The sequence below is a fragment of the Leucopleurus acutus genome (genome assembly GCF_964270905.1).
Source record: "Leucopleurus acutus genome assembly, chromosome: 5".
Taxonomy (NCBI): Eukaryota; Metazoa; Chordata; class Mammalia; order Artiodactyla; family Delphinidae; genus Leucopleurus; species Leucopleurus acutus.
The window spans coordinates 32,184,807-32,210,606 of NC_139147.1; the positions used below are offsets into that span (position 1 = coordinate 32,184,807).

General features: G+C 36.0%; 1 protein-coding gene across 1 annotated transcript in view; it reads right to left on the minus strand.

The window, feature by feature from the left end:
- The window catches only part of ROBO1 (roundabout guidance receptor 1), a gene marked incomplete at its 5' end in the record, with an annotated part of 763,721 nt that overhangs the window by 48,612 nt on the left and 689,309 nt on the right, over positions 1-25,800 (minus strand). The window contains 10 exons of the mRNA XM_082840323.1: positions 1,320-1,346; positions 5,589-5,786; positions 9,411-9,582; positions 12,807-12,928; positions 13,907-14,138; positions 14,842-14,963; positions 21,564-21,730; positions 21,817-21,985; positions 22,145-22,226; positions 23,732-23,937. Of these exons, the coding sequence (XP_082696449.1) occupies positions 1,320-1,346; positions 5,589-5,786; positions 9,411-9,582; positions 12,807-12,928; positions 13,907-14,138; positions 14,842-14,963; positions 21,564-21,730; positions 21,817-21,985; positions 22,145-22,226; positions 23,732-23,937 (1,497 nt within the window). The remainder of the gene's footprint in view (positions 1-1,319; positions 1,347-5,588; positions 5,787-9,410; positions 9,583-12,806; positions 12,929-13,906; positions 14,139-14,841; positions 14,964-21,563; positions 21,731-21,816; positions 21,986-22,144; positions 22,227-23,731; positions 23,938-25,800) is intronic.

Genomic DNA, 25,800 nt, shown 5'->3' on the forward strand with positions numbered 1-25,800 from the left:
AATGGCATGTTTTCTTCCTTTCTACTTAGAAGCATTGCAAAAATTCATCACAGGAAATAGATTTCCAATTCAACTAGTATTTTTTTAAGATGGTACAGAATTAGATGTAAGTTATTTTTATTTTCTTTACGTGCCAACAAGGTTGAAAACTAAGCAGAAGCCAACTTCAGTTCACTCTTATTAACTATAATTATTACACGTTTGTACATTCACATTCTCATAGATTCCAATTTTGAATTTATTATTTTCATGTAATTTCATGATTTTATGTAAGTGGAATCTTAAATTTGGGAAGAAAAAACCCTACCAGACCATTTCCCCAGAAATATGAGTACCAGTGAGACAAAGATAAATGTTAAAAAAACCTTCTTTCTCTCCACACACAAAGATGTATGCCAAGTTGTGACTAGTAATGAATGCGACCTAGTTTTTACTGTGGCTTGTGAAAACCCTTCTCAATGTATTTTCATCAGACATGTATACATATTGAAAATATATTTTAATGCTCTTGAAAGCATCCTCGGCTTAATAAATTATGGGTATAAAATTTAGCCATAACAGAAAAAGATTTGCACATAGTCAGGCAAGGGGTTAAGGATATTAGCGTTTCTGTAAATACAGACCCATTTTCTAAGGAAAAATATGTTTCTAAAAGCTGCTAAATTCTGCTACTTAGAAGAACACCAAACTGGGAGTCTGTTAAGGAGAGATAAGTGCTCCCAGTGATTATAATAACTGGATTAAAACCGAGGAGGAAAGCGTACAGGTACATCTTTTACTAAAGGTGAATCAAAAGAAGAGGACCCACTTTGAAAGAAACTGAATGGAATGGAATCTTAGTGCTCGGACTTAAGGAAAATGACAAGTTTTATCTTTCACATGTGCTGGATATTTTGGTTACCTTTAAGAATGTTGATTGTACGGATAGAGAATTGCAAGGGAGAGAAATTTTTGTTTGAAAACCTGAAAGCTTAAGTTAAGGGAAAAAAATGCACTGCCAAGTCTGAAATAATCAATGTGATCATTAGCATGTTAAATCATGCTGAGGGTAGAAACAGTGTGTCCATCTAATGAAACACATGCAAACAAGGCTAAGATGCAATGCGGAGTCACGAATAAGTAACGGCATTGAAGGAATGACAGGCAACACCAACCATTTCTACTTCAAGTGCATGCCTGGCATGAATAAATGTACTGTCTTCCATTGTAAGTCCTTTCCCCCCAGCTTACTGCAGAAAATGAAATAAAAACAGAAACACAATAGTACAACACATGCCAAACTAACAAAGAAAAGGAGGGGGGTAAGCGCAAATATATACCTGTTGGTGTGAAGGTAAAAGACGGGACTGAAAAATCAAAACAAAATATAAACCAGTTATTAAGCTGAAGAGAGAAAGGGAACATATCACATTAGTATAAATCAAGCAGACAGCTGAACATAAAACAAATGTAAATAACTAGGCCAGTAGTTCTGACACTCTGATATATGAATAAAACCAAATCTGAGGTTAAAAAAGAAGCTTGTCTCTGAGGTACCATTTTGAAGGGTCTGACGTTCTAGGACGGGAGGGGGTGGGGATTGTGCTGGGTTAGCCTGCAAATGACCCCTGCATTTAGTAATAGAGATTTAGCTCATGGCTTTAGTACAAACAGGAATCCTCTACTATTAATCATTTCCAAACATTGGATAATGGGTTCTTAAACAAGTATTATCAGGGTCTTGCCTAAACCTTATCTAGAAATCTTAAAGTAAAGGCTCATTAAAGTGGGCTAACTAATAGGTGCATTTAAGTATTCATCATCGAAAGAGAGACAGAGGGAAGGAGACAGAGAGAAAGATGGAAAGAGAAAGAAAGAAAGAGAGAGAGGGAGGGAGGGAGGAGGGGGGAAGAAAAAGAAAGAAAGAAGGAGAGAGAAAGAGAAAGAAAGAAAGAAAGAAAGAAAGAAAGAAAGAAAGAAAGAAAGAAAGAAAGAAAGAAAGAAAGAAAGAAAGAAAGAGGGGGGAAGAAAGAAAGAAAGAAAGGAAAAAGTAAGAAAGAGATGGAAGGAGGGAGGAAGGAAGGAAGGAAGAGAAGAGGAAAGGGAAGGAGGAAAGGAGGGAAAGAAAGAAGGAAAGGAAGGAAGAAAGGAAGGCAGCAAGCAAAGAAAGAACTGGAACAAAAAAACCCATAAAACTGAATTGTTTCACTGCCAAGAAATGCCTGATACTTATCATATAAACAGTGTAATGCTACATTTTTATCATGATGGAAATTTGTGAAGGGACAGGAAAAATGGGGAGCTTTAAACTTTAACTTCTCTATTATAGTTTACATTTAGAAGCTTCCTAGAAGTAGGCTGAGCATTTTTTTTTAAATACCACACCAAAAGCTAAACAATAGAACAATAATGCCCCTCTGAAAACCTTCACCCTGCAGTTATAAATCTTAATCCAATCAATAATGCCTGAAATTGAACTGCAGACCTCAAAAGTAGCAGCCTTGCCTCTGCCACTTTTCCTATCTTCTCTCATTCCTGGGTGTTGGATAACACCACAGCTATTTCCATGTCATTTCATAGAGGGAGGAGGCTGACATTTTTTCCAAGCTCTTCACGTTAATTTAAAGTAAACACTGCTCTGGTAAAGAAAGCAAGGAAATCTACATTACTTCCTTGTAGACTAAAATTTGCTTTTAAGAAATCCTTAATACACACAAACTAGAATGTTGATTACTTATCACGGATCAAAAAGCTGCCACTTCACATTTGAACTTCTCCAAGAAATTTACTTGAAGATTAGAGCACTGGGGTTGCAAATTCAAATGCCGTAGCATCCTTTACAACTGTCACTTCTTACCAAACCATTTTATTTCTGCGCATACTAGGAGGAGCAAAAACAAAACCCTCAATGCTGGGGATACAGTTTATACACTGGGCTTCCTTTGCTGCACAGCGGTCTCTGTCTTAGGAATTCTACCGTGTCTTCTTTCAGTCAGGTCTTTTCAGAGAGTCAACGTAATTTAGCTACAATCAAAAATTCAGAGCCATAGTAACTAGTCCTCATAAAAAATAATAAAGAGGTACATTTGAAAGTAAAGCTACTCAAGCAAGAATTGCAGTGCCTGAACATTAATTTGCAACCAAAAGGACACAGGCAAAAAATGAAAGGTCCCCGTCAGTATTCCTAGCCAACTGCTAACCTCAGTTTAAGGAATTGAAGAAGAGATGAAAAGAGTTCTGTCTAAATGAATTTTTTACAGCGTGTACACCAAAGGACAACTTAATTCTCAAAGCTTCCAGTAATAAAATAAACTCCCACTACGTATGTGGACAAGGGGTACGAGCAGAGGGCACACCTCCGGATAAATGTAGGGGAGAAATGTTAAAAATGCTCACTATTACCCAAAAGTCACACTCTGGTTTGATGGTTTATAGGTCAACAGCCTATTGATTTCTTTAAAATATTTCACTTCCTTTTTTCTTAGAATTACCAGCATTGTTCTGGGCATAGACAATTTAAGATTTCAGGATGCACTTTTCAAAACTGCATACAACCAGAATTATGAAAAAGTGCTAACACGGCAAAGTGAGGAAAGCAGAATCGAATGCTCACCAATTACATTTGTAATTATGTTCTGTGAGTTCTGCTTAAACACAAGCTAGTTAAAAGGACGATGATATTAGTTTAACAGGTTTTGCAGAAAGAGCACATAGGCATTTGCCGGCATGCTTAAAGTACATTAGTAAAAGAAAAGAAACATTTCAGAAGGGGAGAGGGTTTCATGTCACATATTTAGATTTCAAGACAAGAGAGAGCATTCAATTGTTACAACTACACAGCTATCAGACTTCATGGCAATAAAAAATACAGGATTTCTGGGGAATTCAGGAGACTCTACGTCTAGACGTTAGTCACTTTTCTTCATTCAAATGGGATTTCAAACACACAACTCCCAACAGCCTGCCGCTGCCCGGCTTCACAACACACAGACACCCACAAACCCCTTCTCTGCCTTGTTTTTCAGTCAAAGGTTTTATACGGTAACACGTGTGCCTGACATTAATCTACTTTGTATACGTAACAAGCACCCAGTCTCTCCGCAGTAACTTCCCAGCCCTCGTTTTCCATTTCACAGGCAGGGATACTGACATTTTGCTTTATCTCTGCATTTTGCTTTATCTCTTTGCTTTATCTCTACATATCTGAAAAAGACGTATTTAAGGATGATAACACTAAGGTGAACATAGGTACACGAAGAGATTGCTGTGGAGCCACGGACAGGAGGCACATTCATGGATTTCCACAGTGTGGGTGATGAATTTGTGTTGACTCTTGCCAAGACACCTTGGGACCAAGGGCACAAATATTTTAAGACTGTTGTCCCAGACTGTTTTGCAAGCGTACAGGGATATTCAATAGAACTTCTCATTGAGAAAAGGTCTAGCTAGCACTAACAAATTCTGACTTTGCCATATCACTGATCAGAGAAATGGCTTGGCCAAGCCACGCAGGAAATGTTCACTTAGGAAATATGCAGACAATTTTTTTTAAAGGGTGGTGATGGTGAAGGGAGGTATGTGTTTACTGGTCATCCTCTTTAAATTTGCTTTGCAGCAAAAGTGTAATCTTAGACCTAAGTGTGGACCCTATAACTAGGGTGAGTGTATAATTTGCCATCCAAAAACTAGGACAATTTTAAGAGCCAAAGGAGCACTGTAAATAATTCAGTTGGACTAAAGACATAAATTGGGACGGTGGCCTGAAAACTGGGACTTACAATCACCCTGCCTTAGAGCCCAGATCTGATGCCCAGAGCGGATGAAGCTATTTGAGGAGGGAAAGGCAAAAGGATTATCTATCTGATAGTGTTAACAACCTCATCACAAAATATAAAATACAAACCACCAGCCTACAGACTTCGAGAATATGTGGTAAAAATGTCTGTGAAATCCTTAGCATATTTGGCTCGTCCATAAAATTGTAAACAATTGCAGCTAAATAAACGTTCTCTTCTAAACTGTAAACACATTTTTAACAAATCATCATCACCCATTAACAGTGTATACATATTCAGCTCTGCAACTTTAAATTTAACAATAAAAAAGTTCTAAACCTCCTCTCTCTGAAAACTGAAGCACATTTATCAAGAAACTATTTTATAAATAATCAGAAATAATCGGAAATATCATTATTTATAAATAATCTCTTTAGCTTTACAAAGGGCAACAACACGCCCTTTAAAGTTGTGCGACAGTCCAGGATTGTATTTATAATTCCTGTGACAAGGAGATTAAAAAGTTTCCTCCAGAATATAAAGTAATTCCCTAAGAGAACAAGGGAATGGTATCGCAACGAAGTGTAGACCTACCCTGGTGAAATATATTTTAAAGGAACTGGGCCTGAAACTGATAAGCCTATTTGTAGTACTGATACTCAAGAGGAGGTTATACCTAGATACTGCAATAAAATAAAAGCACTTTTGAAGATCTTTATATATTAAAATAATTTCATATAGCATATACGTAATCATGAATAACTTGGAGTCACAGATTAAAATGAAGAGTTATGTAAACACAGTAAAATATGGAAAGCTTAGGAAAGCTAATACCTTTTCTGATACCTGCATAAGTACTAGTCAGCCCATTTCTCTTCTTCCGGTGTCGGTAGAGCCAGATGCTAAAAACCATAAGGATGATCCAGCAGGCTGCCCCGATTCCTGCGATGAACGCTGGCTGCTTCACAACGTCTGAGATCTGCTGAGCAAGGCTGACTTGGTCCTCAGGTGACACGGGGTTTCCATGAGAATCTGAAAAGCCGTCTTTGGGTTAATTTGGGTGTAAAACTCAATGAGACAATGAAAAAAAATTGTGTGTGTGTGGGTGTGTGTGTGTGTGTGTGTGTGTATCTCCCCTCCTCTCACCCTTGAATAGTCTAAGACGCTTAACTCCCTCAGAAACACATTGTTTGAAACTATGTTTAGAAGGGTCTATAAAAATTCAGAATCGTTGGGCTTCCCTGGTGGTGCAGTGGTTGGGAGTCCGCCTACCGATGCAGGGGACGCGGGTTCGTGCCCCGGTCTGGGAGGATCCCGTGTGCTGCGGAGCGGCTGGGCCCGTGGGCCATGGCCGCTGAGCCTGCGCGTCCGTCCGGAGCCTGTGCTCCGCAGCGAGAAGGGGCCACAGCAGTGAGAGGCCCGCGTACCGCAAAAAAAAAAAAAAAAAAAAAAAAAAAAAAAAATTCAGAATCATTAATAAAAAAAATGAAAAATTAAAATCATGTTACCATTGAAAGAACTATGAAAAATCTTTCTTTTAAAATAATGAACATGGCCAGCAATATCTATAAGAATGTTCATTAAATATGGGCAAGAATTATCAAGTGTTATGAATAGTCAAAAAGTCTCCTGTTTTCTGTCAGCTATTTTGATTCAAGAATTAAAAATTGATAGAATTTATTGCTATTCTCGGAGCAACTAAGCCCATGCGCCACAACTACTGAGCCCGTGTGCCACAACTACTGAAGCCCGTGCATTTGACTCTGAAAATGTTCTGCTAACACCACCTGCTTTAAAGTAGAAACATTTGTTTCAGTCCAAAACTCTATTTTTTTCCAAGAAAAATAATTGGTATAACTCATTAGTTATGAATAACATTTCTCAAACAGAAAAAAAATGCTTACTGATTATTTTTTCTTATTAAATGACATTGCATCCTGTTAAGACACTGGCAGGTAAAATAAGTAGCATTCAATGGCTAAGGAAACAGTCTTAGGAAAATAGCACCCCTTTCTACATAAAAAGGCTAAATTGCTACTCATGTTGTGCATGCATGTGCTTTTTTTTTGTTTTTGTTTTTGTTTTTTTGCAGTACGCGGGCCTCTCACTGTTGTGGCCTCTCCCATTGTGGAGCACAGGCTCCGGACGCGCAGGCTCAGCAGCCATGGCTCACGGGCCCAGCCGCTCCGCGGCATGTGGGATCTTCCTACACTGGGGCACGAACCTGTGTCCCCTGCATCGGCAGGCGGACTCTCAACCACTGCACCACCAGGGAAGCCCATGCGTGTGTTTTTTATTTGCTTTTTTCTTGAACAGAATTCCAGATTTCATTCTATGGGGGGTCAAGTCTGAAAAACCTATTTTCACAAGCAGTTGTCGTCACCTGCCTTCAACTGTTTGTTGACTAAAAGTTTTATTTCATGTTCCAGACTCTTTTATCTATGGTTATCCTACAAGCACTTCATCCTCTGAAAGTTCACCAAGCTGACTCTTCTTTTTATTTCTACTACACCCTTTGTATCTGCTAGGTTTATAGATTTCATGGTTATTTGTGTGAGGTTAAGTTGGGTAGCTTCAGATTTTATGCAGACAGCCAAGAGAGGTTCCATGCAGACGACCAGATGGGCTTAACAGAATAAAGTGTGGTGTGACTAATGAATTAAAATGGCCTCTCTGTACCTCAGTCTTTGTCTCACTGCAGCTGAGGCTATATTAAGATATGGAAAATTGGAACACATCTATAATTTCAAGAAAACCAATTTGACCCTTAAATCCCATGATTTAAATCTTAAATAAATAAAATTACACATGGTCCTTTTTCTAATTCATATTTGAAAACCCAGTACTGAAAGTCATATATTATACAAAATAAGTAAATGACATGACAATGTATAAGGTCATCACCATGTAACTTTTAATTTCAGTTTTAATAAGTTAATACTGACTTTTCACAAAACTAGGCAACTATTTGAGTAAAAAGATCTATGTTCAGACTATTTTCCCCCATACCTTAGATAACGTTGTCACAGATGCATCACGCAATTTTTAAACATAGTTTTCGGTATCGCCTAAAAATTTTGGAATAAATGAACCAGAAATAAACCATGAAGCTCTTTTTGCTTAAAAGTTGTGTATATTATAATCTCTGTTAAAAAAAAGTGCTCGTTGTAAAAGATAATCCAAAAATCAAATTCTGACCAATGGCTGTGGCAGAAGCAGCCAGCTCTCCACTAAAGACGTGAATGGTACTCTCATAGCATAGAGTTGTTGGGAGGTAGCTCCCTAGCCAGTTACTTGATTTTGCAGTGCTGCCATTCATCTGTTTGGAATCACGAGACTAAGCTCTGTGCAGCAGTGATGTGCACCATTTCCAGACGTGTGCCATTTAAACCCTCCTCCACACTATGTGTTTCTTTTCTTCCTTTCTTCTGGCCCAGGGTCAACCTTGGAAGCCCCGTGTTAAAGAAGGGACCCCTCATCAGCCTGTGACCCTCCATAGCTACAACCACTGGACTTCAGGTAGACTTTATTATATTACACTCCAGAAGTTCTGCAAGTGTTATCTGTTACAGCGGGTAGCAGTCTTAACACTGGAACATCAATAGCTGTTTCCAAATTGAATGCAAAGTTCATTACGTACAGCAACAAAGTTTATTCACAGTGGAATTAACTTTGTTCTGAAATAATTTCTTAATTTTGTTCTGAAATAATTTCTAAGATGTCATCGATATTATCAACATGCAACAGTACTATATACTTATTTGTGATATATAAAGATTCATGTATCTGATTCATTTTCATAATTTAGCAACTGGCATGAAATATTACTAATGCTTAACTTCTGATGTGAAAGGAACAAACAAAGTTGACTATATACTTCTTAGTATCTTAATTTAAATGTCACCTCTTAATATCTGACCCTTTTCTCTCCCCTTTCCATTTATAATTTTGGTGCTGTTTTTTTGTTGTTTGTTTCAGATTTTACTGGTAACCAATAAATTTGAATTTTATGTTCATGCCACATTGTCTATCATGAAGTGTGGTAACTAAGGCTTCTGTCAGGTTTTTGTGTTTCTTTTTTATTCATCTAACCACTTTTGAAGCACACATTGCATTTTTAACTTTCTAAGTAATTAGCATATGTCATATTCCAATGCTCTTTTACATCTCAATCTATCTTTTTTGTTATCAAAAGCAATACAATTTTAAAGACACATAAATGGTGAATATAAATTACATATTGCTGTAAACTTCCAATACCTAGTTTAAGTTGTTTCTTTTTAAACCCAAACCGCTGTAAGTTCCATGCAGGTGCAGACTGCATCTTTCCTGTTCCCTGAGGCATCCTTGTTGCTCAATTAATAGTATTTATTGAAAAGATGAAAAAAAATTCAATAGGACAGGATTAGGATGACACAATACTGACAGCCTTTTGCTTAAAATATCATTTAAAAATGTGTGCTTGGATAAGTTTAAATTCAGTTGTGATATTATAGATAGGTAAAATAAAGCTAACACCGTCATTTTCATAATTCTATTGCCACATTCCATAGCCTATTCAACTTGCAATGGTTGGCTCCACTATATACCAAAAAGAAAAGCAGGACAGTGGGTACACTGATATGTCTTTCAAACCAGATCTGCACTGGCACTCACCTAACTGGATGAACTGTGGCTCACTCTTCACCCCGGCTCCCGCCCCAGTGCTGGCTGCCACCTCTACGCTATACCGGATCCCAGGAACCAGTGAGGGAATAACCACAGAAAAGGTGGAACCATCTACTGTCTTGTTTATATGGTATCGAGTTTCATTGCCCAGACACCAAACCTATAAGAAGAACACAACAAATTATATAAGTTAATGCAAAGATCAGCACTGTGGTTTTAGACTTAGACAGAGTTCAGACCTATCATGAACCTAATGTAGGAAGTTTCAAAAGTCATTTTTCCCCTGGATCTAGTTCTGAGAAGACTCTTCTAGTCCAACCTAGTAGTACCTTAGTAGTACCTTAAAGGCCTCCTTGAACTTTCTTATATACTTTTAAAGGATTATACCAGGTGATTCTATAAAAGTTTCTACAAAGGATTATATCAGATGATTCTACAAATGATTCTACCAAGACCCTGGTTCTTAACCTTATCATCAGGACTTTTTTGTTTTTTTAACACCTAGAAATTATATGCCAGGAAAAAATAAAAGGAACTTGCAAAAAGCTATATACATCTAGATAAAGAACAATAACTTACCTATTATCATTCAGTATTTGCATTCCTACTATGGACTTGCATAATACTAGCTGACCAGATATCACAAAACAAAAATGAGTAGGAAACTCTGTGTCTAATACTTTACTTCAACAGTTCTCTAGATAAAATTCCCTGGTGCTGTCACAGTCCCATCACCTTTCATGTCAAAATCGAGAAACAGCTGATTTAAAAAGAGAGAGCTTCTGAATAATCTAAAGTATCTTGGCATAAACATGGTTTTTAAAAATAAAACTGAACATAAAGAATAAGGATCATTCTAGGATTTATTCCACCTATGGTAGGTTGAAAATGAAAGAAAAATTTGAAAGAAAAATAGCACTGAAAAGAAAAATGAAAGAAACATAGCACTCTGATCTTGTATTTACAGTAATTTTAATTAGCCTTTAATAACATACATAAGATCATAAAGAATAACAATACATATTTGATTTAAAAGAAAAATATTCTCCTAATAAGAAAATTATTGTATGTCTCATTAACTTTGATATTTGTGGTAGGAAATTATTTTCAGGAAATTAAGATTTCTGAACTATGCTATAATTCTTAATTTAAATTTCACTAACGGATTATTTAATTATTAGAGTGATCTTTTGCAATGTTACAGAGCTTGAATATGATGCATGACAGTATTTGGACTCAGTTTCTATAAGAAAATGATCCATGGAGTAGTAAAACATGCTTTATATTCTTTACGATGTCCTTAAGCAAGGTGTAGGATTAGTTTCAAGTAGCCTATTGTCTAAACTGTAACAGGAAATGGGATTTCAAATAAATCTAAGAGTGTCAGTGTCCTCTATCACACGGGCAAGAGCCTTTAATTTTTTTTCGTTGAAAGTTAATATTATTTTAATATAATTTCAATGCATAATACCAACAAATGGTCAGACTCTATACCAGGGTCTGACCATTTGGAAATAAAGCGTCCTTTGTGATTTTTTCTCCCTCAATTACATTACACAGCTGAACCAAAGCCACAAACTGATTTTGTACCAGTCAATCAGGTTGTGAAAGGCATTTTATTATTTTAAATTGACCATGAAGTTAAGTGAAATCCACCCTTTCACATTTCTTTAGGAGAGAAATGAGTTTTGACTCTTAGGGGAAAATGCCTACATTACACAATTTCGCTTAAGAGCTGAGACATCGCCGCATTTTATATGCTTGAAAATCTCTATGATGGTTTATTTTTCTGGACTGAACCATAGCACCCCATCACTTCCCAGTCTTGAAATAACCTTGAAACTCATGAGAAGGCACTTGAAAGAGTAGAGACTCTTACCTTTTCATGACTCCATTACAGTAGAAGATCTATTTGAAATACCCTAAAATATCCACAGCACATTTATGGCAGTATTTTAAATACTTTAAAAATATGTTGCCCTTTTAAAGTACATGCAACTGTCATACAGAGGTTTTAGTTTGTTTTTAAAAATCATTTTAAAATAAACTGTTATACCTAAAATTGAGCTCAGTATATTTGGTCATTGTACAAATTAATTTGGTACTCAAAAGTACACTTACAATCTTTATTTGGGTTTTATCCAAAAGTGCACAACAGAATCACCTGGAAAGATCTACCAAAGTATATATGCAAGGGCCTTATTAGACTTGCTGAATCAGAATCTCTGAAAATGGTGGCCAGGCACCTATATTTGGAAAATGATTCCATAAGTGATTCTGATGTTAGCATATAACTACCTGTAGAAGGTAAATGTGCTCACCTTCTTAGCATCAGTTTCATATCAATAAACATATATAAATTTTTACATATATGAGATAATTTACAAAGTATCATAATTTAGCTAGTAACTAGAAAAATACTGAGGTATAATGGACATATATACTGAAATATATATACATATATTTCAGTGTCTATAGAAATACATGTTTTACAGTTAAAAGTCTTCTAGTATGTAGTGTGTTTACATAAGTGTTGAAAAAATACACATAAAATTTACTCTCTATTGAGATTTCCCTAATTCAATCTATCATTTATTCATTTATCATAGCTCATTAAAACTGTGCTTTAATGTATATTCATTAACAGGATAAATCTCATGTTCTTAATTTTTATTGTACCTTGGCATGCTTGAAAATATTTGCTGGAGATGAATCTATATAAGCCTCTCTAAATTCAATGATTAGAGCTGATAACTTCACAGGTAAAAATAATTATTCAGAATCACTGGATTACATTACTTGACAATACATCACATGTTTAAAAAATTCATTTAAATATATACAGAAGTTTATAATTGAATTTCCTCTGAGACATAAAATTTTGTTTAGAGATGAAAACAAGGTTTATAAAAGAATTTTCAGGCACAATAAAATAATTTTTCCAACTTAGCTCCAATGTTACAAAATTCCAAACATGTTAAAAGAAAGAAATCAAACCATATCTGATACAATTCCATGGGGCAAACTAGTTCTGCAAAATGTATTTAAGCTGTTTTTTAAGGGGAAAAATAAAGAGATTCTTTTATTAGCCTTTACGTTTGTTGTTTGTGTGAAATTATAGGTACCTATATGTAATGTGACCAGGTAAATTCTCTCTTTTAAATTCTTTTTTTCAAATGGCTTAAGAAAAAATTATTTCACAATTATTGAATAAACAGGAAAGTATTTTAAAAATAATTTTACATGCTGCTGTGTGGACCAGCAGATGGCGCCAAATATCCATGAACAATTTAACCAAGGTTGCTTTTTTTTTTTTTTTTCCCCTTTTTTTTTTTCTGCAGGGGAGAGCGGTGTCCATCAGTAAATTGCTATATATGTATTTACCTTATACTCTTGGACCATTCCATTCTGAGTATCTTCAGGAGGTGGCTGCCAACTGACAAGAATTGCAGTTCCATTTCCATCATGCTTTGATACAGTTACACTTTGGGGTGGGGCACTGGGTGCTATGAAATTGTTTTAAAAAGTAGATATATTATGAGCACACTAGAGAACACTGAAAGCAGGCATTTAACGTTTAAACAAAAACATATAAAATTTATATCCATATATGTATATGTTTTAAAGATGTATCTCATTCAATTTGAATAGTCCCAAACTATTTGTTTTTCCTCGATATTGCTAACCTATTGTTATTGTGAGTTTTCCATAACCAAAGTTATATAGATTATCTCCACAAAAGATCCCAGGAGAATTCCTCTTTCTCCTACCCTGTAACCCTAGTCCCATGTTCTCCCTAAAAATGTTCAAAAGCATAAAGATAAATACTAACCATCCATGTTATTAACTGTATCCTATAGTTTATTGTAATCAAAGTAATAAAGACATTTTAGGAAAAATTCTGGTTATTTTTAAAGAGTACACTTGTGACATGTAACCTTTAACCTTTACGTAAATACTAATTTTTAATCTCTAGTTATAGAGTGTCCAAACATACTGGTTTGTCTAGAGCTGAGGGTTTCCAGGGACATGAGGCATAAAATGCTAAGCCCGGAAGGTCCCGGGCAAACCAAAACATTACTCACCTTATTTACGGATCATCACTCAAAATAACATTTGATAAATGAATGAAAAATAATTAATGGAAAGACAAGCAAATTGAGGATAATTCCATCTTTAAATGTGAATCTTAGTTCTGAATAATTAAATATATCCAATATGTCATTAAGTAACACAATGTACACATTCGCACATTTTCAGATAGGCCACTACTAAAGCAAGTCGAGTATAATAGAATTTTGGTTTTTAGTAGTTCTAATTAAATAAATCCTATTAACAAAATACAATGCTCACTATCAAAACAGTTAATAATTAATGTCACTAATATTATGACTTAATGTCATTCATACTTTTCCATTAAGTTAATAAAAGCCTAACAAAAAAGTATTGCAATGCATAGTAACCGCACATTTCGTTATACTTGCCTTCTTCTAGGGTTTTGGCAAATTTAATTTCACTATCTGCTCCTTGAAATTCATTAAAAAAAGGACGAGCCTTAATTTCATAGTTGACTCCTTTTTTGAGATCAGGGATAACCACGCTATTTTTGGTTGGAGTCCTCACTTCAAAAACTAACCACTCCGATTCACCATGGCTGGCTCCAAACGGGCGATAAAGAATTTTGTATCCTTGAATATACTGAGACTGTTGGTCCACCTGTTAAAATGACAAATAAAAATGCAACCATTCATGTCCTTTTATTGGCTTTTTAGAAAATTATGAAAATTAAATGTGACACAATGCCAAAAAATTCTATCTGACTTCATTCCACAGTTTTCTAGTTTACATAAAGTAGAATACTAAAAACAAATCACTATCTTTTGTAATACGTCCGCTTTTGCAGCCTTTATGTACAATATTAGATACTAATTTCTATGCTTCATGCAGAAATGTGAGGCATCATGGCACTTCCACAACAGATATCTAGAGGTAAGTCAGAGTGTCAAGGGGATGAGGAAATAAAATGTATTTTTCCACTTCCTAATTTTAAAAGACTACTTAATATTATTCAGAAATACTTTTCAGTTTAAAAAATTCATATGCTAATGATCCTATCGTTATAGTACTATGAATACATAATTTGTTTCGCCTGAGACTGGTAAAGTTCATTACTGCAGCATAATATAAAATACACACAAGATGAAATTTTTCTCTGTTTAAAGCCATTTCACAGCTACCATAATAAACAATGCTTACATTATAAAGTTATCATTGGTAGAGAGGTAAGCAACAGATATATATAATTTAACTATCTGTTGCATCTCTCTATATATACATATATTTTTTCAGGTAATGATCTTCCAAAGTCATCTGCTTATTAAAACTGAGATCAAATATTACGGCAGCAACAATGACTCACTGTCCAGTGCACTTCGACCGAAGAGGAAGAAAGGACGGTGGGGTTGTGGAGATGCAGTACGACATCTCCCAGTTCTCGCTGGACCTGCTTGTGATCCACCCCCTGACTTGTTGGGGGAACATCTGCAACAATCCAAGGAGACTGTGTCAGATCCTAGACAATGCAACTGACTTGAATGAAAGCATGGGGGAAACAATCCTTTCATTCATAGAAAAATCTCAGAAAAGAAGCAGCATTCCAACTGTGAAGGATAATTCCAACCTGTGATACAGAATAAAATAGGAACAACTTAACCTTTTTACTGGAGTCAGGAGGATAGGACATATAGAGAGAGACAACAAGCAGAGGGCATGGAGACAGCAATAAAGAGCAGGAGGCAAAGATAACAATGGCAAACAGCAGCATCTGAGGGCTCCTCCTATCATGTAATGATCACTTTCTTGCCAAAGATGAGGAGCCTATGCAATCTCCTCTGAGTTTGTTACACAACCTTCTGTACTGATCCTAACTATGCCAGAAAGAAAAGAGCCAGGAGTTGCAGCACAGCAGATGAGTAATGGAGAGAATGGACACACATAAGTGAAAAGCAAGCACAAAAAGACATCCTCACCGTATAACATGAACCTGGATAGCTTCCCAAATAAGATATATGATAAGTTAATGGTTATGATGGAGGATACAGGAACCACCAACACAATAGGATAGCACAGGATAAGATAGAATAAAACAGAATAGAACAGAACAAAACAAATCTGATGAGAAAAGAGTACTTAACATCTATTTAATTGATGGTTTGGTTTAGTTTAGTTATTGTATCACTGTCAGAAAGGTTCAATAAAGAGTTCTAAATCTCAAGAACACCAACATTTTTGGAAAGGAGACCAAGAACATAGTGAGAATTAAATTGCTACTAGTGGTCATTTATGTTGCGCTTTTTTCCCAACAAGAGAGTGTTTTGTTAAACTTACTAAGAAGTCTGTACTTGATAAAAATTGCCTGTTTCTAAAGAGATTTTCTAAGTACAGATGCTTTGCTTTGTTTACAGTAGTAAAAGGGAACACAGGATGAACAAGAGAAGAAAATTAAGATTTTTCTAATATCCATAATTCTCCTTCTCAAAGTACTGTATCTTGGCACATATATTCTGGATTACTTTCCATCGCACAAGCAACAGAAACAAGAATTTTAGTTTTATGAATGATTAAATACTTTTAAAGAACTGAGGTCGGATAGAAAACAAAAACATGAATATGAAAAATGTGGTTGGGGACTTCCCTGGTGGTCCAATGGTTAAGACTCCGTGCTGCCAGTGTTCAAGGAAGGGAACTTGGCTACAGAAAGACTGAACACCTGCTCCAAGGCCACAGCATCCATGAGCAGGCAGTAAAAGCCAGGCCTTTGGACCCAAATCATGCATGCTCTTTTCACTACCCCAGACCACCTTATTCATGGGATCTAAGTTTCTTGGTTAAGAATGCAAGTCAACTGGAAGTTCATATCTCTTTGCAAACTTCCAGTTGCAAAATAAATGACTCACAGGTATGAAATGCACAGGGTGGGATATGTAGTCAATAACTATGTAATGTCTTTGTATGTTGACATATGGTAACTAGACATGCTGGTGATCACTTTGAAATGTATAGAAATATCGAATGACTATGTTACGTAACAGGAACTAACACAGTGTTGTAGGTCAATTATACTTCAAAAACAAACAAGCAAACAAACAAACTCATAGAAAGAGAGAACAGATCAGAAAAAAAAAAAAAAAAAAAAAGACTCTGAGCTTCCACTGCAGGGGGTAAGGGTTCAATCTCTGGCTGGGAACTAAGATTCCCACATGCCTCATGGCGTGGCCAAACAAAAAAAAAAAAATGAGGTCAGCTACATGGGAAAAGAATCTAAAAGAGAGTGGACATATGCATATGTGCATATAATATTCACTTTGCTGTACACCTGAAACTAACACAACAGTGTAAGTCAGCTATACTCCAATAAAAATTTTAAAAAATGAGGTTGGTAAGTATGTTTGATGAAGTCCATGGAAGGCAAGCAAATGAAAGACAAGACAGAACAAGAGTGCTATTCAGGGGCTTCCCTGGTGGTGCAGTGGTTGAAAGTCCCCCTGCCGATGCAGAGGACGTGGGTTCGTGCCCCGGTCCGGGAAGATCCCACATGCCGCGGAGCGGCTGGGCCCGTGAGCCATGGTCGCTGAGCCTGCGTATCTGGAGCCTGTGCTCCGCAACGGGAGAGGCCACAACAGTGAGAGGCCCGCGTACCGCAAAAAAAAAAAAAAAGAGTGCTATTCAAAACCCTTAGATGTAATAACCTTGATTTATAAACTTATAAATAAGCAAAATGAGAAAACCTGAGATAGTTTTGGCTTCTCATAGTTTATCAGACCTTTGGAATAGCTTTGGCTCATATCGGTCTTCAGGCTACCTATTTTCACAGACTAGAGCCAGAAAGCACTTGATTGTAACTTTTCCATCTCAGGCAGATTTACTTCTCTACTGGTCTCCATTGCTCCTACAACTTTAGCTACCATCTATCTCTAGGGTAAGAGTCGAGTTCTTGGAATAAGACAGATTTGGCAACTCCCCAACTTAGCAACTCGACAGCCATGTAATATTGGGAAGATTTCTTAACCTCACTATTTTTCAGTTACCTCATCTGTCAAATGGCAATATCAATGGAAGCTACTTCTGAGGAGCGAATTTTTGTGAGAACTGCATTTTTTAAGGCATATAAAGTCCTCTTCTTGAAGGTAGGGATTGGGTCAATTTTTATGAACCCAGAATACCTAGCACAGTTCCATACATATAGAATGTGTTAATAAACATTAGTTGAGTTAAAGTGAATTACTGTATGGAAAACACACACATATCAAACATATTATATTAGCTTCTATACATGTTCTCTCACATGTAAACTTCCATCCTCAGGGAATCGTCTACCTTTTAGGAAGTGTCTTAGTAATCATTTTAAAATGTAACTACTATAATTTGCATGGCAATCTCTAATTTCTCTGGTTGAGGTAACATGCCAGCTAATCCCTTCATGAAATCTAGGAAAAATCCCTAGTGTAACCATTTTGGCAATAGAATATTATTTTAGAAAATTCCTCATCGGAAAGAAAAATGGAAAGTAATGTCTAATAATGTAATATTGAGACATGTATTAATTGGTCCCTTTATTGTTCTTGCTTTCCTTCTCCTCCTGAAAGAAAGGTATTATAATGTGAAAGGTCTTCCCAATATTCAGAATTAAACTTGGAGGAAATCTCAGATATGATTCTACTCCCATTATTTCCCCAGTATTGGAGCTCCCTATACATAATCTCTGAGGGGGGGCATTATCCAGGCCCCCCTTCATTATTTACAATAACTGGTCTCTTATTATCTATAGTATACACATATTCTGTACATTCTATGTCTGTGTGCATATTCTTTAAAAGATAGGGCTCAAGAATGCTGTGTGGACAGAACATGGATAAAGAATAGTACTAACAGTGGCAACAACTACCCTCATCTCAGCAATGTCTACCCCCCAGCCCACTCCCACTTGCTAGGTGCTCATGTCATCTTCCTTGCATCATCAAATCTTGTATTTGGGAAAGCACATTTTGATTACACTGGGACAGGGCTCCAACTCCAACTGCGACCTAGGTCTACCTGACTCCTGAACAGGAAACCATGCCCTGGATCTGTGCAACTTTAAGACCCAGCTCATTCATAGAAATGCCCACTTGGGGAAGACTATTTTTGCAGCCATGCTGCAGAAGTAATTAAAGAAATTATGCCTGCTCCCTTGTGAATCAACTTCCAACAAGTCTTTCCTGAATTCCCTCTACCCCTGGCTCTTCTCCTAACTGCTTACACGTTCTGTACCCTTCAACTGGATTTTCCCAGGTTCTTCCCCGGGCTCCTGCTATGGCCTGAGTCAGCTCGGCTTCGGTGTGTCTCAAAAGCAGTCTAAGTACTAGACGATGAAATCTGCCTCAATGTTAACTTCCATTCATTGGCTTGTTTTGGTGCCTGGAGTTAGAATAAGCATATCTTACTCTTAAAGTATTAAGGAAGAAAAAGTCAAGCCCAGTCTAACGTTGTTATTTTGGGGGTTAAATGTGCCAAGTCTTTGGATTTCTTTTCCAATGATGTGGTTTTCAGCCTTTAGTGCAGCCTCACCAACCATCCTCACTGTCTTCCTCTTAAAAGTCTACCTGAAAATGCAGTGCTCAAAATAGGACACATTACTCCCTTCGTGATCTGACCAGGTCAGATTTTGATCTGCGTATAATTCTGCTAAGACTAGATTTGTTTCTTCGACAACTACTCACTCCGTTGGCTCAGACAGGTGTGCTAATTGACTTCCAACACTGAAGTCATCCTGACGCACCTGACACACTCACATGTACTCTCTTTTTAAGCCGAGTAGCCTCAGCCTATTCTTCTACAGCTAATTTTTTAAACCTAAGTTCAAGTACCAGACTTATAAATTTGCTCCATTAATTTTAATCTTGTCAGTGCTGGCCCATCATTCCAGACTGTCGAGATACATTTAATTCTGGTTTTCTCATTCAGCACACTAGCTGTGTTTCTCAAATTTTATGAACTTCCTCTGTTTTTATTCCAGACAGTGAAAGAAATACAAGTCCAATGACAGTCTTATGGCATATAATATAAAAGAAATATGAGCCCTGTATATGCATAAATTGGCTAATTTAATCCTTGTCCAATCTTGTGGAGTAGGGATTTTTTAGCCCCATTATATAGATGAGGGAACCGATGCTCAGGGAACATACTAACTTGCTAGTAGGTTGAAGAGCTGAGAAGAAAAATTCTTTGATTTCCCAATTGTATGACTGTTTCACTATGTTTCCAGTTTTCCAGTTGACGTGGGTTTGTTTCCTTTAAGTTGTTCTACTAGCTATCATGTATAAAGGTAAGTTGATTAAATTTTTTAAAAAAACTTAAATTAACTCACTGATAAGATGTTGACTACCTCCTCGCTTAAGAGTTGAGGATATATTTTACAAAATCATTTATATGAGTATATGACAGAACTGCAGTTAATGAAAAACTTTTCCTAAGGTCTACTGGGTAGAGGCCACTGTACTGGGGACAAAAGTTTAAGTTCACTTTACAGCTGTCATAGTTTCTGCATTCTTTACAAATGCGTATCTAATATTGAAAACCTCAAACTGCCTTAAGGCAGGCTCCAAGAATATTAAAGCTACTGGTGAAGTGACTCATAATAGCAAATATATGCATTTGGGTGTGTTGATTTCACACAGCAAGAAACAGACATGGGCATGTTCTACAACTCAATTTGCTCTCTCAGTGAATTCTGAAACAAAAAGTCCTTCCCAAAAGATTGCTTATATACTCACTGGAGAAGACAAAACATGCAACATGGCTGGCAGACCCTCTCCCAAACCAGGAAAAAGTAATTTAAATCTTTCAGTACTTTTGTGTGCAATTTGTTTCTGTCACTGTAACTAAGTTTCCATTTTTCCTTTGGAAATATATGAATTAAGATAGAGACATTATGATTCCTCTGTATGTTGAGAAAAGAATTTTATATTTCTAATTCCTACCATCTAGAATTACCTTTCTTTATTAATCTTATATTAATAAAGTATATTTTAATTGTGATGACAATACATTTAAAAAAAGGTAAAGGTTGATTCAAATTCATCTTTTTTTAATATATAAATTTTACTACTATTAAAACATTAAAATAACAGGAGGAGCAAGAGGGTGGGTAGGAGATAATAATGTGTTGAAAGCTAAAAATAATTCCTGGGCTTCCCTGGTGGTGCAGTGGTTGAGAGTCCACCTGCCGATGCAGGGGACACAGGTTCGTGCCCCAGTCCGGGTAGATCCCACATGCCGTGGAGCGGCTGGGCCCGTGAGCCATGGCCGCTGAGCCTGTGCGTCCGGAGACTGTGCTCCGCAACGGGAGAGGCCACGACAGTGAGAGGCCCGCGTACCACACACACACACACACACACACACACACACACACACACACACACATAATAATAATAATAATAATAATAATCCTATTCATGAAAGACAATAAAAAGCAGTGTATCCAGAATGTGGTCCAAGTGAAAAAATTTCCAATTTCAAATGCTTTTAGAAGCAGCTTCAACATGCTCATTTTTCCTTTTATCTGTTTCTCTAACCCAGCTGTGACGAAAATATACATGATTTCCATTTAAAAGTTTAATATATCATGGTTCACATAATTGGCAATGAAAGATAGGCGAAACAACATACAGACCTAAATTATTTTTGCAATGGTTGCAATGTTCAAAACTCATCCAGGAGATCATGAGTATTAATCTCAACATACATAAAATTTACTCAATTTTAAAAACAATTATGTGATTAAAATTTTACACCCACATATAGTCATACTTAAAAATCAAAAAATTGAAAATAATACAAAAATATTCACATAATATTTTTGCTCATTAGATTTGTGATTTATAAAATGAGAAACATTTCTCTGTTATTCATCTTGTCTTGGAGTGCTTAGTCCAGAAAATAAGAAAGTATGCAGACACTGTGTATTAAAAATTAATTGAGCAACTTGGATAATAGATCTATGTTAAATATACAATCCTAGCATGTTGTACAAATGAGTTACTTGTAAAATTATAACATCTAAAGATAAGTAGATGTCTCAAGGCTGAGTAAATCAATATTTACCTTGTGTTTTCACTGGGTCTGATATCTGGCTTGGATCACTAATTCCATATGCATTTGCTGCCCTCACAAGGAAAAGGTAAATTGCATTAGGTTTGAGTCCTTTAATGGCAAATGTTTCTGTTTTCACATTCTCTGCTACGGTCTGCCAGCTGCTGCCAGATGCATGGCTAAGGATAGATACACAAGTTAGAACATGCATATTTAATGGTAAATCAAAAGAGAGAACAACTAGGAAACATCGTCTTCACTCTACCTGAAGGCTTCTATAATATAAGATGTTGGAGTAGCACCTGAATTCAAATTTGGTTGCCATGACAATGTTACTGTATTTCGGCTGACATCTGTAACTTCAGGTTTTGAGGGGGCACTAGGGATTAAATTTGGGTCGGTGGGTCTTGGAGGCTGAACTGGAACTCCAAATTCTAACGAAGAAGAAAAAGATGAAAGATGTTTACGCAGATAAGCACATAAATGTAGATATCATACCCATCCACCTACACAAGCATCAAGACATGCTCTTCATCTTTTTACCAGTGAGTAAACAAAAGCTTTATTTTAAGGTAAAATACTATTGAATTTACCTTGGACTTCAATGTAAGCACTCCATGTTGCTTCACCGCTGGGGGTTGATGCAATGCAGGTGTACCGACCAGTGTCACCCAGCTGAGAAGACAGATGCAAAATAAATATTTGGAACAATCAAGAGCTCACTGGGCTGAAAAAGCAATTATAGTTTTGTATATGGTCCATGAATATGGATAACTTGCATTAAAAAGCACTAACCAGAAACTGCCTCTTAATTTGTTTTTATTGAATGTGAAGTAAAATATTGCATGAAGACAGAAGACAAAAATGTTATTCTAACTGTAGAATAAAAATATAATATTTAAGTGCATTAACATCACCATTTTCTGTGTCGCGCAGTAAACAATGAGCTATATAACTTTAATTTCAAAGGGTTAATCTTTATTACTAATTTATAGCTTTATATTTAATAAGTCACGTAATAGGGCTAATAAAATTTAGCCAGTGACTATTCTTGCTATTTCATATATTATGTGAGTTACACCCATATGGGTATCAGAGATAAACAAATATTTATAGAAAATGGATAGACACAAAATGATTTCTTCTTAACGCATTCACTCTTTTTTCTCATTTTATTTTTTTAACCTGTAACTTAAGGCAGTTTCGTAAGTATAAAGTCAAACTCCAGCTGGAATGATGCTCTCTCTTCCTTTGAAAGACTGACTGCCAGAAAACAAACACAGGTCACATGTTCAACGTTAAAATCATCAGGACCATAATGAATCCATATACCTCTGCCTAAGGTAATAATTCTATCATCAAATAATGTTAGATAAAACAAAACTGCTGTCATCTTGCTCTGGCAATTGTAATAACAAAGTCACAATCATTGTCACATAAAAGTACAACATATTAACTTTCGTGGCACATAAAATGAACTGCTATGTTGATCCAAAACTCCAAAGAAGCCGCCCACAATAGGCAATAAAGCAATTGAAATTTATGTTTATTGCTGTCAAGGCTATTCTTTCATATGCCTCATGAGCTTGTCTGATCTTGATCTAAAATGAAAACAAAAATCAAAGCAAAAGAACACAGTCCTGAAAGAACAGGTATGGGATGTGATGCCCTGGGAAGGTAAATCCCTAAATTGTTCCCACAAACCTGTGGGCTATCATCATTTAATATTCTGATTTGAAATGTACATTCAATGTGTACATTGCTTTATTGTTTGCATGCAGAGTATTCTGTAATTGCAAAATTCTGAACCAAATATTCACAATAAAAGAACTCTTCAAGTACACGGCACATAATATGATACTGGAAGATATCTTTGAAAAATGCTATATGGAATGAATGCATCACATCACCACTTGGAAGGTATTTTTATCTCCCATAAATCCTCATCCTTTTCTCCTCCATATAAAACCTTAAACTACTTGCCATGGGCTAAATTATGAGTCAAATCATCTTTAATATACACAGTGAAATGTCTGAAAGAATAACGCATCAAATTAAAAATATATTAATACTGCTATTAACATTTCATTGATTCTAAAATTTGAGACTTCAACACTAGTTGCTGGAGGCAAAACCAAAGTGGAACAAAATGGGAAACCCAGGGTGTCATTTCAAGTTACCTTAGCATATCGGATCTGTAGTACTCCGGTCTCCAGCTGTTTGATTCGAGAATCTTGGGTTGAAACAAGGACTCCATCCTTTCTCCACAGAATTGTGGGCACTGGACTGCCTGTGGCCACACAGCTGAGCACTAAAGTACCATCCACTGCTACAGTCTGATTCACAGGACCCTGTCGAATGACTGGGGGAGGTCGGTCTGCGATCACTGCCAGAACAAACAACAGGAAATAGATTTCTGCAACTGGAAGCAATTTTCTAATCATCCGAACAACAGCAGTTGCTCTAGGCTTTGAAACAAACTAATTAAACAAGTAATTAAAGTAGGAGACATGCATTATTCAGAATGCATTTCTATGATGCACTGATTCAGAATATTAAAATGTACTCCTTTCAAATGACCAACCACTGACTAGGCTTGCTGCATTGTCAAGGGACCTACTTAACTTAAGAGTTCAGAGACTAAATAAGGATTGTGGATGGTGAAGGAAATGTATAGTGGAGAGAAGTGGAATACTGTGCTTTTTAAACTTTAAAATACGTAAAACACAAAACAACAAAAAACCCATTTACCCCAAGGAAACATATAAGAGAGATTTTCATAAATGACCCCAAACCAACTTGATAATCTTTCTGAGAACAACAGAAGGAATGATGGTATCATACCAGCATGCTTGACAATTTTGGATTCAAAAATGTGCTTTGGACTTTGATAACTGATCAATCAATATGGCTGAGCTCTTTTTATCTTGGAATTTTTTTCTATTAAAAGAGTACATAGTGAATTCAGAGAAACTGGAAAACTGTCTAAAAATATTCCTGGTAAGCTAATCCAAAAATATAATTGAAGTGGATATCCTAACCCAGGATATAACACACTTCCATATCAGAATTATAGGAATGGGAAGGCACTTTCGCTAAATCTATCACCTTAACAGTTTTAATGTCCCATGGAAGGAAACAATGGAAGGCATTTTTATAACATATAAATAAAATTACTCTTATTATATGAAAAAATCTAAAACCTAAAAACTCTATCTGAGATAATAAAGTCATAATTTTAGGAAAAAATCCAAAACAACTGTAGTGGAACTAGTATAAATCCTGTATTAGAGATGTTCTGATCTCCTGACATAGGCAATTTAGGTGAAATTCCATAGATAGTTTTTTAAATGAATAAACATTAAAAATAAAGTTCATTTTTCATTATTAAACTTTAAAATTCTGAATATTAGTTTAAAATATTTTAAGTCACAAATATTCAAAAGACAACTCTAAGAAATTGCCTGATTAAACAAAACTGGTTGCCAGAGTGACTAAATTTTGGATGCAACCATTTGCAAAGCTGGATATGTCATGTTCAAAGTTTTATGCACCAAAGATTTCTCACAAGCTGGAGTCACACTTCAATTTGTTCCTCATTTATCATGCAATAATTATTAGTTTTGGGCATTCAATCTAAGAAAAACAAGAAAGCAAGAAAGTGAAATCAGCAACTGTGCAGTTTCACTCCACCCTTCCAATTCTCTTCCATCTTTGGTTGCTGGTGTGAAATCTGTTAATACCGTGGAGGTATATTAGAAGACTGGAGTTTGAAACTTGGCAGGAGTGTTTCAGATACTCCATGGATGAAACATGTAAGCCAATAATTCCTTTGCTTAGAATCGTTTAATCTTTTCTACATTATCTGTTGATTTTGGCTCAAATCAAATTAGAGGCCCCTCCTGGTAAGTATGAAAAAATAATGATAAGTGTTTTAGTGCACTGGGGTTTTTACAAGACTCTACAACCTGTGTTCCCTTGATTATAAGAATGAACGAATATTTATTTCCAGATATTAATCGAATTAGTAACAGAGTGTTTCTTTATAACTGATTATACTAAAGTCCAGTAACAGAGTGGTTTACATTTCGTAGTCTTGTTATATTTAGAAACAATCCAATATCCGGGGATTTATTCAACTTTCTATATCTTTACAGTTCTTTGATATTTGCATCATATTTAGCGTCATCCTCACTTCCTTATCCTATCCTAACCCAGTTTAATGATGTTGTTTCTCTGTTATTGATTT